The sequence below is a fragment of the Struthio camelus genome, chromosome 4, assembly GCF_040807025.1.
Source record: "Struthio camelus isolate bStrCam1 chromosome 4, bStrCam1.hap1, whole genome shotgun sequence".
In the NCBI taxonomy this organism is placed as follows: Eukaryota; Metazoa; Chordata; class Aves; order Struthioniformes; family Struthionidae; genus Struthio; species Struthio camelus.
Window position 1 is genome coordinate 8,540,708 of NC_090945.1, and position 14,394 is coordinate 8,555,101.

At 52.8% G+C, this 14,394-nt stretch overlaps 1 protein-coding gene across 1 annotated transcript in view; it reads right to left on the reverse strand.

Annotated features, from left to right (window-relative positions):
- Nucleotides 1–9,076, reverse strand: part of LOC138067060 (maestro heat-like repeat-containing protein family member 2B) — a gene marked incomplete at its 3' end in the record, with an annotated part of 50,025 nt that extends 40,949 nt beyond the window's left edge. Inside the window, exon 1 of the mRNA XM_068941018.1 lies at nucleotides 8,887–9,076. Within this exon, the coding sequence (XP_068797119.1) occupies nucleotides 8,887–9,076 (190 nt within the window). The remainder of the gene's footprint in view (nucleotides 1–8,886) is intronic.
- Nucleotides 9,077–14,394: the final 5,318 nt, after the last annotated feature.

Consider the following 14,394-nt stretch of genomic DNA (forward strand, 5'->3'; position numbering starts at 1 on the left):
GGTATTCCCGCACTATTCAGCAATGCCATCAGGCTTTGGAATTCTTCATTCCACAAAGCTCTCTCCCTGCCTATTCTCTTTGCCACCTTCCTTTACCCTCAAGCAGAAACCTGAAAGAACTATGATAAATCAGGAAGGAATCCTCTCAATTATATTAACACATCCATGAAGCTCTGCTTTTGAGCGCTTTGCTTTCGTATAGCTGTCTCCTGTTGGCAGAAGTCTCACTGCATTTTTGTCCCCAAGTACGCCCTCTATAGCTAACCTTATCCACTCCTGTCTAGGATCTACTCCTGTTCTTTTCCAATTCTTTTCTTTGCCATGCTGCAAACAGTACTGCTTTCTCAGTGTGTATATTCAATCACTATCCCCTCCCCGTCCCTCCCACCTCATGATCAACAGTTACTTCAATCTTGTTATGACTATCAAATCCACTTGAAACAATGCTGTGGTACCAATCACAGGCAAAGGCACATGCCCCGAGGAGACAGGTCCTTCTGTTCAAGGACCAAAAAGATAAAGGTACTCTGCACACGCCATAGCAGTTTAAGACTCAAAAACACCTCGCTCTCCACTCAAAGCTGAAAACACCCTGATACAACTTCTGCAGTTGCCCTCACCCTTTAGGGCCTAAGTCCTAGTTTTTAGCAAGACCCAGCCTGTTACACCGCACAGAAATGGCCTGAAATACAAGACACAAGCATCTAGCCTTACATGAACAAGGGCAACATCCATTTAGCCACCTCCTAATCTTAAGGCTTAGGCCTCTTCAGGTTTCAAGACAGAGGCTCCATCCTAACCACGCTTGCCTCTTAGAGGTTCTCTGCATTCTTTTTACTAAACGCCCCTGGGATTACCACACTGGCAAGGTTGAGTTAATGTGCCAGCTAACTCCTCCTTCATGAGGTAAAGACACATATTAAAGCTTTTCCAACAGATCCTACGTTCACAGAAAATAGACCCCGATTTGATTTCCTTGTCGGACAATACCTACTTTACAAACTCAACCTTGGCCCTGCACTCAGGCAGTCATGTTTTTAAGAGGTATTTAATTGCCTCAGACAACACACAAGCATTTTAGGAGGATTTGCTAAACTTCTAGTTTCCTGGTCCTTTCCAATCCTGCTACTGACTCCCTCAGCTGCTCAAGCATAAACATCATCTACAGTATGACTCCATCTTCCCAACAGGGAAAAAAACTAGTAGCGCTACCAAAAAAGACTTGCCTCAGAAGACGCTTGTGTAAACCATTTATACTGTCAGAGATGCCATTCACATGGCCTTCCAGTTTCTCTGTGTACACATCTAGCATTTCATTTTCAGCATTCCTGAGTTTTCCCTACTGAGGCTAGGGAAAAGTTACCACCCGAAAGCCATTTCCAGACCTTGGAGAAAAGAGAGGAAGGCTGGAGAAAGGAAGACTCTCCCTTGGTGGAGGAGGATCAGGTTAGAGATCTTTTGTCCAAACTTGACATCCACAAATCCATGGGCCCCGATGGGATGCACCCACGAGTGCTGAGGGAGCTGGCGGATGTTATCGCTAGGCCACTCTCCATCATCTTTGAAAGGTCCTGGAGATCAGGAGAGGTGCCTGAGGACTGGAAGAAAGCCAATGTCACGCCAGTCTTCAAAAAGGGCAAGAAGGAGGAGCCAGGAAACTCCAGGCCTGTCAGCCTCACCTCCATCCCTGGAAAGGTGATGGAACAGCTCCTCCTGAAGGTCATCACTAAGCATCTGGAGGACAAGAAGGTGATCAGGAGTAGTCAGCATGGATTCACCAAAGGGAAATCATGCTTGACCAATCTGATAGCCTTCTATGACGGAATGACTGGCTGGGTAGATGAGGGCAGAGCAGTGGATGTTGTCTTTCTGGACTTCCGCAAGGCTTTTGACACTGTCTCCCATCACATCCTGCTAGGTAAGCTCAGGAAGTGTGGGCTAGATGAGTGGACAGGGAGGGGGATGGAGAACTGGCTGGATGGCCGAGCTCAGAGGGTTGTGGTGAATGGCGCAGAGTCAAGTTGGAGGCCTGTGGCTAGTGGTGTCCCCCAGGGGTCAGTCCTGGGCCCAGTCTTGTTCAATATATTCATCAATGACCTGGAGGAAGGACAGAGTGCACCCTCAGCAAGTTTGCTGATGATACTAAACTGGGGGGAGAGGCTAACACACCAGAAGACTGTGCTGCCATTCAGAGGGACCTGGACAGGCTGGAGAGGTGGGCGGAGAGGAACCTCATGAAGTTCAACAAAGGCAAGTGCAGGGTCCTGCACCTAGGCAGGAATAATCCCATGCACCAGTACAGGCTGGGGACTGACCTGTTGGAAAGTAGCTCTGCCGAGAAGGACCTGGGAGTGCTGGTGGACAACAAGTTAAACATGAGCCAGCAGTGTGCCCTTGTGGCCAAGAAGGCCAATGGGATCCTAGGGTGCATTAGGCAGAGTGTTGCCAGCAGGTCGAGGGAGGTGATCCTGCCCCTCTATTCAGCCCTGGTGAGGCCTCACCTGGAGTACTGTGTCCAGTTCTGGGCTCCCCAGTACAAGAGAGACATGGCACTGCTGGAGAGAGTCCAGCGGAGGGCTACCAAGATGATTAGAGGGCTGGAGCATCTCTCCTATGAAGAAAGATTGCAAGAGCTGGGCCTGTTCAGCCTGGAGAAGAGAAGATTGAGAGGGGATCTCATCAAAGTGTACAAGTATCTGAAGGGGGAGTGTCAAGAGGATGAGGCCAGCCTCTTCTCCGTGGTGCCCAGCAACAGGACAAGAGGCAATGGGCAGAAACTGAAGCACAGGCAGTTCCATCTGAACCTGAGGAAAAACTTCTTCACTGTGAGGGTGACAGAGCATTGGAACAGGTTGCCCAGAGAGGTGGTGGAGTCTCCTTTGCTGGAGATATTCAAAAGCCGTCTGGATGTGATCCTGGGCAATATGCTCTAGGTGACCCTGCTTGAGCAGGGAGGTTGGACTAGATGATCTCCAGAGGTCCCTTCCAACCTAAACGATTCTGTGATTCTGTGATCCCCTTCGCTTCTCGTCAGAGAAGATTATATTGCTCTTGCTCATGCTCCTACCTTACTGGCTCCTAATCCCTTGTTTGGCAAGGCCTCACTGTGCTGTAGTCTGGCTTTTAAAAAGTCCTCCTTCCTTCTGCCTTGGTTGGGAAGCCAGTCAGTTTTTACCTAAGAAAGTTGACAGCCTTTAAAAATGACTTCATGAAAACACCACAACTTCTCTACTGTGCTACAAAATCATGACATTAAATTTAAAGTACGAATTTTAGATGCAAAGAAGTTAATCCTAGTAGCTCTCTCCTTACTTATTATATTCATTCAGTAATGCAGCAAAGCATATAAGCATTTGGGTCATTCTGATACATTTGAAAACCACTCAGTTCCCAATCAGGTAACATTGATTTTATAAACAACAGTCTGTGTTAGATGGAAACTAGCTGGAGCTGTCAGTATTGCCAAACCACAGAGAAATAGCCTATACCTGCCTACTGCTAGAAAGCTTGAGAGAACCGCAAGCGACATCCTCTCCAGTCCAGTCAGGGTCTTCCGAGAGGCTAAATACAACTTCAGAATCCACATGTGCAAAACAAATATGGCATCTGTCAAAGCTTCCACGCATCAAAGGAGGAACAAAAGGGATCCATGCTAAAAACCACACACCACTAGGCTGAGCAGCTATTCATTACAAAACAAATAGGCAACTGCACATGAAGCACCCACCAACCAGAACTTGGTGACGCATCATGCTCTGACAGCATGCGAGTGATAATGAGACCAAACAGGCACACTGCAGTTCCATGTAGGACTCTTTCAGCAGCCACACTCAGCACCTTGAAAAACCAGCTAGCACCTGAGCTCAGGGAAGTCTGGCCACTTCTTTAAACTCTGGCCCAGCTGAGGACAAACAGGAGCCTCTGCAATGCTCCCTGCCAGGCTCTCATACCTATGAGAACTATCCACTAGCACAAGCCAGTTCTTGGGGGACAGGTCAACAATTAGTCCAGCCCAGGGAGCCCTTCACCTTCAACTCCTGCGAGAACACTTCCTCCACATTCCTCCAGTGCGGAACTGAAAAAAACAGGCCATCTCTGAGAGCATTCTCCCCAAAACAGCAGAGAAGCCTTTTACAGCACCATGCAGCAACAGGCTGAGAAGACTGTTCAAAATATAAGTGCTCTGGGGCAAAGACCACATTCAGCAAGCTGGCAAGTCACTCCAGCAGGGAGAGGGGTGAGTCTTTCAGAAATCACCCAAGGGGACAACCAGCTCCTGCTCCTGTTTCCCCACTGCACATGCTTTTGCCCTCATTCCCCAGACACTGCTACCACAAACACAGGAGAATCCCCGAGAAACTACTCTTACTGCAATTCAATTCACCTCAGACTTTCTCCTGCAGTTCTGCCCACAGCTTTAAAAAGAAAAACCACAAGACTTCCTCATCAAAATGACTCTAAGAAATCAAATTGAGAAAGCCAAACAAAAACTTCTCCCCTATCTGCATCTCTTGTGTCCTGTACCTGGCAAGCATCCAGACAGAGTTCCCCATGCTCCTCCTGAAAGCAGACTTCCCAGCTGTGCCGCCAGAGATGGATGAATTGTTCTGACTCATGGCTGGTGCTTCATTTTTTGGTCCTCTCCAGTATGTTGCTCCCTGGCCTCCACCATCCCCTCCTCCTCAAATAAGGGAGCAAGATTTTCCAAAGTGGCCAAAGTGCTCTCCACTGTCTATCTCAATTGCCAAATATGCCAAAGCTTGCTGCCCTTATTAGTCTCATCAGAGGTCATCTGCTCCTGTAACTACTCCATTGTAAGATCTAGACTTCACAGCAATTTTTTTTTTTTAAATCAGTGAGGTGAAATCTTTTACCCAACAAGTTATTTCTCAACCTTTTACTTTGGAAAAGATCAAGAAACAAACTTCTTTAATCTGGAATACATTCAGCAAACACAGATTTCATCTTGATGATCATAACAGCCCATCTCTGCTCCAACTTGGACAGTTCCCACTCAGGAAATGCCTCAGGATTATCAGCACCTATCAGTTCTCCCAGCAGGTCTTTCTCCCCAGTCTCCTTGCACTGGTCAATTACATTATATTCAGTTACCATGTAACAGGCCACCCGGCCCTGGTACCCAGAGGACAGGACTGAGAAATTAGCTGCCTCTAGACTGATAGAGCAGCGCCACCTGGTGCTAACAGTCTCCAAGTATGAATTTCCTTCTAATCACCACACCCAGCTGGGCCACTCCATTACATCCCCTTGCTCACTTTGTCACCCCCAGGGCAAGGCTCTTCATTTGTCCCGCACCTGCTCCCAAAAAGTCACTGCTAAAACTTGTCCCGAAGCCACCAGTAACCAAAGCCTCCCAGCTCATAATCCTTCCACATTGGGGAAAAAAGGCTTACCCCTTCAATGCCAACCCCCTTCACCGTAACACAAGCAGGAAGCAGCCTAGACTCAAGCCCCTTCTGCAGCCCACTCTGCTGATGCAACAATAGGAACCATTGGGACTTGAAAGGAGCTGAAGGCAGGCTTGAGAAACCAACCTAGACACCGAGGTCAAAGATTGAGGAGACCCTTCTAGTCTTCTCAGCAGAAGAGCAAGCCTCAGCCAGTATTAAGCTGGCTCTAGAAGGTAAATTCTAGAGAGTTCACTCTGGTCACTGACAGCAAAGGCAGATTTCAGTCCATCACAAGTGCTTCTCCATCTCCACCTGCCAGCCATGACCACCTTACCACCTGCAGGGCCTTTCCCTTCTCAACCACCCTGCAATGCAGGCTACTAACCCCCTCACAGAGAAGGGCAGATGGGCCTCAGCTACGCCCTCTGAAACCCACAAGGCTGCCCTCTTGACCAGACTCACTTCCACCTCAGAAACAGGGCCTCAGTCAAGTCTGCAGAGCCTTCCCTGAAGCAAGCACACCGGCATGCCCATCCACACTCGGCATAATCACCACCTGCCAACTAGCTGCAGGCAAGTCAAGGACTCAGGGCAGCCAGACCTTGAGGCCAATCACCACCACACTCCACAAGCCATTCCATCCCTGCAACATTAGACACAGAAGCTAAGCAACAGCAAAAAAGACTGCCAAGCAGCATATCCATGGTGTCAGAATTCAGGCTGTCTTCACCACCGGAACCAAGCTGCTGGACCAAGACCACCACTTCAATTTTGGTTTAATCACTACAGTAGCCCTCACAGGGGCATCTCTGTACTCCATACAACCACCACATGCCAAAACACCCTCTTCTGAAACAACCACAAACTTCCCAGCAGAAGCTGTAGCCAAGTACTTGCAATCAACTGCTACACAAAGCAGCAGACACTAGCATCAAGACTTCTCCTCCCTCAGCCTCAAACACACAAGCTGCAACCCAGCACACCAAGAACCAGGCCCAACCTTCTGCCTGTTCTGCTAGCAAGTGGCAAGCAAGTACATTCATCAGGACTAGCATAACCTTCATCATCTCACCAGGCAAACCAAGGAAACTCATTACACAACTCGGTAGACCTCCAGTAATGTTATCCTTCGTGTCAACTACGGCAGCTTCCCCACAGGCCTCAGAGCTAAGGTGACAGAAGACAGAAGAGGAAGCTACAGCTGCTACCTGACCGGCATCCAGACACAGCAGGTACTCCCCTACTTCTTCACAGCAACCACCCCATTGCCTATTCTGTCCTAGGGAAATAGTGTTGCTCTCACGCATAGAACTCCAACTCTCTTGTCAAACTCTGTCCGCCTCAACTTTGGGCGAGTCACAAGAGGCTCAGTATATCCCTAGGCAGTATATCCTGCCCTCAGAAAAGGGACACCGCTGTTTCTTTGCTTCTGCTGATGCCACCTCCCTCGCACTACCTACTCTGCTGCCTTGCTCCCCCTCAAACTCAGTATTTCAGGGCCTGCAAGATGCCTTCAGTTCTGCCCTCAAAACACAGGTGTCTCCGTGCCTCCAGACGGCACTGACCTCTGAGCCAGGCAAAGCAGTTCTGTGGGACTAAGGCTACTCACTCACAATGGGCCCTTTCACCAGGAAAGAGACAATCGGTGGCTCGCAGCGCTTCTGCTCCTGCACCTTGGGGCACCCGACAGGGACCCCAAGCCCCACCACCACTGCAGGAAAGCCCCTTCAAGCTTAAGGACAAGGACAGGGGCACCTCAACCGACCTACCCCTCTCAAGGAGTCCAGAGGAGCCTCTCAGGCAGGCCTCACCTGCCTGAAGCATCACTACCTGCACAAAAGGCACTGCAGACAGCTGCCTGCTGCAGTAAGCTCCACTACAGCCCTTGGAGCTCCTCCCTGCACCTGGAGCTGATCCTGAGCCTCTGGCTGGCTGTGGAAGAGACCCAGAACTCCTCTGTCCTGCCAAGCTAAGGAAGCCAGCCCACACAGCTGCAGGTCCCACTGGCCCTCTGCAGCCAGCCCCCAGGCCAAGAAGCCCACATCCTTCTCCATGTCAGCACAGCACTCTGCAGATGACCAAAGGCCCAGTTACACACCCTGGAAAAAACCTGCTGGATAAACACAGAAAAAGGTCAGCTTGCTGCTGACTTCAACCAGGAGAAGTAGACTTTCCCCACAAGGAACACAACGCTGACCCTGGAAATTAAGACAACCAGGAGCCCCCACCAACTTCACTCTCAACTGCATCAGTCAATATCCAGTTCCTTTGAACACCCTGGCCTGAGCTCAAGGTGTCCTTGCCTTGCCTGATTTAAGTTAATCACAAAAGGCACAAGGGAAGGCAAGGCACCCCAATAGTCCAAGGCACCCTCGATGCAATGCTCTGAGCTGGTACTCCATCTGCTTTAAAAGGCACAGCACAAAGGCAGCAGGGGCCTGCAAAGGACAACCATATTAACCCAGGACAAAATCCACTCCAGCATTTGGAATGGAACTGGGGGGGGGGGTGGGAAATCAAGTGCTTTTAATTCATGGGGTGGAGTCTGTGCATTTTTACTAGTGCATTCCCTACAGAGCACCACAGGGGGGGGAACTCGCCTGATGAGAACACTCTACTCTTTGTAGGCTCAACCAGGTCTGCAGTATCATTCTACTGCTACATGTTGCTCCCAAGGGAGCAACAAGCTTCCACTTCTCCCAAACACAACCCCATGTACATTATTATGGCCTTGACATTCCCTCCCATGGATGGATTTTCATCCATCACTACCTCAAACCTTAGAGGGTTTTGTTTTTTTTGAGGTTCCCCTCTCATTCACTATTAGGCAAATCAGGGTGAAAAATGCACTTCTCTAGTTTCTTGGGTTATTGCATACTTCCCAGTCCCCAAGTTAGGGTAAAAGAAGACACAAGGACGCACGCTCCGGAGGTTTTGTGCTTCCCTCTGAAGCTGCTATTCAAGCAACACTAACCCCTCATTTGAGGCAGTTGGGCAAGTTCCCCGCCCACGGTTTCGGGCCATGCCTGGATTATTTGGGGCATTAGCTGAGGGCTTCAGCTTATGTACTGTTCGAAGACACACCGCTCAGCAGCACTAAGCAGCTTAAATAGGGCCTCGCCTGCTGATGCTGCCTTTCGACTGCTGCTCCTTCTCACTGGCCACACAACTCATTCATCCCTTTTGAAACTACCCACAAACTGGTCTCGCTCTCCTTTCAAAGCTGCATTCCAACTCTTACACAAGACAGCAAGTGCCAAGTGCTACATTCTACAACTCACTTCTCCCCAGCTGCCCCCTGGCCCCACTACATCCAAAACACAGGGTTTCTCAAGGGCCCTCGCACAGGATTAACTTTGAAACACACCATGCCAAGCTCCAAAGGGTCCCCGTGCCCTGGTAAGCAACACAGTTTCACATGCCGCCCCAAGTTCCTACACACATCATACACTGCACAGGCGGTCACGGGACCTACTTGAAGATGCAATAGCCTCAGGTGGTCTCTGAAGCAATCCTTTGACTCGTCCTCTACATAGACATCCCAAGCAACACGAGGCAGACAAAGCAACGACGACATTTTTCACCTTCTCGTGGGAGCCTTCAGGTTCCAGGGATGCCTGCCTTGCAAGACCACCCCACCTTCTCCTCCTTGGGGGCTGAAGCATTTTCCCAAGGCCTGCAATGAAGAGGCACAGCAGACACAGTTGTACCTTGTGATTGCCTACAGTACTTGACACGACCCATCCTTCCACACAGGGGCAGCCAGCACCTGTCACACCTCCAGGTAAAGCTTGTTCAGGGGGTTATTTCAGCCCAGTCCAGCTGATCAACACTGATGTCAATGGACTAGCCAGAGAGTGCAAGGTCACAACATACAGCAACTCACCTCACCGGATGGCTCCTCTGGCAATTCACTAGCATCTCAAGCCTACCGAGCTCCACAGCTTGTCCACAGCAAAGACCCAGAAGTGTCCTTCAACAAGCACACAGCCTGGAAAGAAGCCCACAACAAGCAACGAGAGGGCCACAACAGCAAGTCCAACAGGAAAACAGGTGACTGCCACCTGCTAAAAGCAGCCCCCACACACTATCACCTGCTGCTTCCCCTCAGGGCATTTACAGCCACAAGGGGCAAAAGGTGCCCCAGCCCCCGCCACCACCCCCCCCCGGGCCAGCTGGGTTTTCAAGGGTCCCTCACCAGGGCTTGTGGCCCTGGTCGGCCACTGGCTCAGGGCCCTGCCTAGACCCTCCGCCCAGCGGGCACAAGGAGCCCCCCTGCAGCCCCCCAGAGGGGCCAGCTCAGGTGCCTCCCCCGCCCCCGGTTGTCCCCAGCGTCCCTCCTGCCTCGCCCCGGGGCTCCGGCACTCACCTCCAGCAGGTCTCTCGAGGGCCGGGGGTCTCCGCCTCCCCCTCCGCGGGGCCGGGCAGCCCCGCCGCCGCCGCCGCCGCCGCCTCCTCCTCCTCCCCCCCCGCGGCGAGCGGCTGCCTCGGGCCGAGCAGGGCTCCCGCCGCCGCCAGAGGCGCCAGACCCGGGAAAAGACCCCGCTCCCGGGGCCGCTTCTGTCACGGCCAACGGCCGCCCCGCGCCGGCCGCCCCCCCCGCCCGCCTCGCGCCGGCCGCCCCCCCCCCCGCCGCCCCCAACGGCCGCCTCGCGCCGGCCGGCCGCCCCCCCCCGGCCGCCCCCAACGGCCGCCTCGCGCCGGCCGGCCGCCCCCCCCCGCCCGCCCCCAACGGCCGCCCACCACAGGACACGGGGGGGGGGGGACACACTGCCGAGCAGCTCACAGCCCCTGCTCGGAGACACCGAGCCCTCCAGCAGCCTGCAGGAAGCAGCCGCCCCTCAAACACAGCCCAGGAGCAGGGGGCAGCACCCACCACCCCAAAACCGAGGCAGAGGAGAGCACACAGCCTGCTCAGACCACCACAGCCTGCCCCACACCAGCAGCACCCCTCAGCCCCAGCTCAGAGCAGACCAGCACCCAGGTAAGCACCCCCCACCTGCCCCCTCCCAGCCAGCCCCCACAGCTCAGGGGCAGTGGGGGGGGGGGCTCCCCAGGCCTGCTGGGCCCAACACACCCCACAGCTCTGGCCTCTCCAGCAGCAGAAAGGGGGCCAGCAGCTCTTCCCCCCCCCATAATGGGGGGGTCACACTCATTTCCTTCTGTCCAGATCCTTCAGGCAGCTTTGTAGCTGTTAATGCACTGCAGAGCAGACCTGCTGCTTTGGGGCAGTCCAGAAACCCTGCTTTCCCCAGGGACAGCTCTGAGTGCTCATGCCAAGAGCTGCCCTCCTTGCTTTCCTGCCTGCCCCAGCCCCTCCATGCCAGGGGACAGCTTGAGGCAGGAGCTGGCTGGGCTGCAGCTGGCAGGAGCTCCCCCAAGCAAGCAGGCCCCCAGCACCCTGACTTGCAGGCCTTCCTCACCCCCCCCCCCCCCCACTCTCCAGGCAGGGACCCAGGTCCTTGCCAGGCTGGGTTCCTGCTTGAGGGCCTGAACCCATTCAGTTGGCTGGTGAAAGAACAAGAAACCCACAGAGACCTGAGGCATGAGAACAGCTCTTCCCTCCCTGAGGGCTGTTGCTGCTTCCTTGCACTTGACTTGTTCAGCTGAGAAGCCCTTGCCTGAAGTCACCCTGCTCTTCTCATGTTAACAGACAACTACAAAAGCACATCCTAGTAGAGCTACTCCACAGTTTTGGCTCACTTCCTCAGAAGCTACATGCTCTCTTTCATGTCACTGTTCCCTTCCCTACCTAAAGGCCTTAGCAGCAAGGTTAGTTTAGATGTTTTGCTTCTTCTAAGGGAGAAAGCAGCCCTGTGCCACAGGCAGCTCTACCCACCCCTTGTTACTCTGACCCAGTCCCTGCTCCCCTTCTGCCTCTCCCACTCCAGGGGGCACCAGCAGCACCAGGCATTGTAGCAAGCCTTCCTTGGAAAAGGTAAAAACCACCCCAGCATCTCTCCTCAAGTGCTCCTTTTAACTAGAGGAGGACCTTGGCCCAGGACACCCCAAACAGAACAAGGAGCTGTACTTGTTCTCAGGGTGGAAGCCACATGCTGGCTTGTCTCAAGAGCACTTGAGTCTCAAGAGCATTCAGGCTGCTCTACACAGCCAACACCCCCCCCACCTTCTCAAGTTAAATCCAGGTGGCTTTCCTTCTCTTCATGCAACCCCTGAGAGAGACCTTTTCTTTTTAGTGCTACCCTTAAAACACAGAAAAATCCTGGAGGGACTCAGAAGCCACAGAAGTTAACAGTGCTGACCTCCCCTGGTTTGGAAGAAACCCAGGCTGCCTGGCTTGAAGCATCCCTCTCTCAGCTCTTGAGGAAGCCCATGAAGCAGGCAAGTCAACAGTGCAAGCAGGAGAAGAGAGCATGGGAAAGCTGTCTGGTTTGCCCTCTCAGTGGTAGTGGTGCAATCCCATATCGGACACCTGAGCACCCATGCACAGTAACCAAGCTCAACCAAGGCTGCCACACTGTCTTACATGCACATGTGAGCAGTGACTTCTCCCAAATGCCTGGGGGGGGGGGTGGTTTAATCAGGCCTGAGTACATTTCCCCAGAGCCTTGAAACTCCTTCAGGGAGAGGGGAACTCAGGGAGGGATTTAAAAAAAATCCTCTGAAACCCTGACAACTGCTAGCCTTGCTTTGAGCATTCAAGCCCTAGGAGAGGGACAAGAAGGGTTAAGTCCTCACAGCTCAGTTGACTAACCAGGGGGGGGTGTTACCCCACACCTGAGGAAAAGCCTCCCTGACTAAGCTACAGCCCCCATTAGGGGCCTGCAGAAAGCTTAACAAGGCCCTCAGAAAAGCTTCCCTGCTGTGAACACTCTGCAGGGCACCCAGCCCCCCAAACCCAGCAGTCATGAATGACTGGGTCAGGAGCAGTCATGAGTGACTGGGTCACCCATGAGGGTCTGGGGACAGAAACAGGCTTTGACTCACTTGCTGCTCCCTCCTCCACTCAGGGGGGCCTTAAGCATTCAGCACAAGGATTAACACTGACCCAAACACTCTGGGAAGCATAACACAGAAAGCCTGGCTTGAGAACAACCTGGTGTTGGCCAGCCCTTCCTCCCTGTTCTGGGGACACATCCTGCAGCAACTGCAGTAAGCCAGCCCCACCACAACAAGCATCCACAACCCAAGGCTAGCCACCCACCAGGGAACTACCTCACTGAGCACAACACAGCCCCTTAACATCTCCAGATGCAACAGAGCCCACTCCCAGCCCTGGGAAAAAATAACACAGCCAGACCATCCAGAAAACTGCTTAAGGAAACACACACCCCCCACCCCCAAGAAGCAGGGCTCAAGCTAGAGCCACAACACCCCTGTAAACCACCCCCCTGCAAGAGCAGGAATGACACCACAACACAGCTCTGAGGCTCACATGCAGAAACCAAAACCACAAACAAAGCCACATCACAACTAGAAGGCTTACCTAAGGGGTGGTGGGGAAACACACTAAAAACAAACCCCACAACTTGCCACAGAAACATAAAGACCCAACACAACACAACCCCAAAGACACCCCCCAACCCCCACTAAACAAAGCCTCCAGCCCCAAGGCTCAGCTTAAATACAGCCCTCAAGCCAATGGGCAAAGGGTGCGTGGGCGGAGGTGCCAGGTGAGGCTGCTGGAGGCAGTTAAGACCTCTTAGTGCATTCAGGGTCTGGACAGGGCAGGCCATCGTTACAGGGCCAGGCCTCTTAACTGTCAGCAGAGTAATTCAGGAGGCTCAGAGTTTTCTGAGGGAGCACCAAAGCATTCTGGAAAAGAAGACAGCTGTTGCTTTCTACCTCTTGCGTTGCAAGGACCAATGCAAAAAAGCCCCTAGGCAGTGCTAGCCAAGGCCAGGCCCAAAGCGTTCGAGAGGTATTTCTTTGCCTAATGCATAATTAAGCTCTGGACTTCCTGGCTGGATGTGAACAGTTTGCATGGGTTCCAAAAACGCCTGGACAAACTCTCCGAAAAGACAAATCTGTGAGGGCTGCTGCTAAATCCAAAGCCAACACCTCTGGTGCTGGGAGCGCTTGAGCCATAGCTAGCAAGGTACAGAACAGCTGCAGGAGCCGGATGACTGTGCGCTCGTGCTGCGCATCTAGGCGGGTACAGCTCCTTGGAAACGTTGGGAAGGTTCTCAACATCCAGCGCTAGCCGGTGTTCAAAGAAGCCTTTTGGCTACCATTCTGCCGAAGGCCTTTGGGGGCAGGTGACAGCAGCTGCTGGGAAGATCTGTGCACCTGATGAGCTCAGTGTGACTCAGCCCTGTTTCTCTAGGTGGTGCTCTAAGGGAAGATGCCTTTTGGCACAGCAAAACTTGTTTGCTCTCCCGCCAGGGTCCTGAGGGCACCAGTAGGCCTTAATTGCCCTGACCAGACTCAGCTGGGGCTTCCCTGACCAGAGTCACCTGGGGGCTTCCACCCACATCTCCTCTCCCCACTGGCCAGAGGGCTGCATTTAAGCCCTGGCCCCAGGGGTGGCTGTTCCTGGCAGGGAGTTGTGGTGGAGTGGGTGTTTGGTTTTTGAGGGGGCTGTTGCAGGGGGGGTGGTTGGGCTGTTTTTTGAGAGCAGTGTGTTTGGTGTTCTCTGAAGGGTTAGGGGGAGTTCTGAGCTGTGTGTTGCTGTGTGTGTGTGTCCTGATGCTCTCTGCTTCTGAGCTTGTGTTGTTCTCTGGAGTGGTTTTGTGGTTTCTGTTGCTCAGTGGGTGAGTGTTTAATGGCGGTTGAGTGCTTGCTGCTAGGGTTTGCTTTGTCACTTGAGCTGAGAACAGGTTTTTGAACCCCCCAACTCATCAATAGATCCAAACCATGTTTTGTTTTTTTTAACCTGCAGTAGGGTTGTGTTCTGGGCTGTTGTGTTAAAACAAAAGGATCAAGCTCTACAGCACCAGCTGAGCTGCCAGTGTGAGTACCTGAAAAGCAGAGAAGCTAAGCCAGCAAGACTGGTCAGGCATAGGCTCCTTGTCCTTCCAGA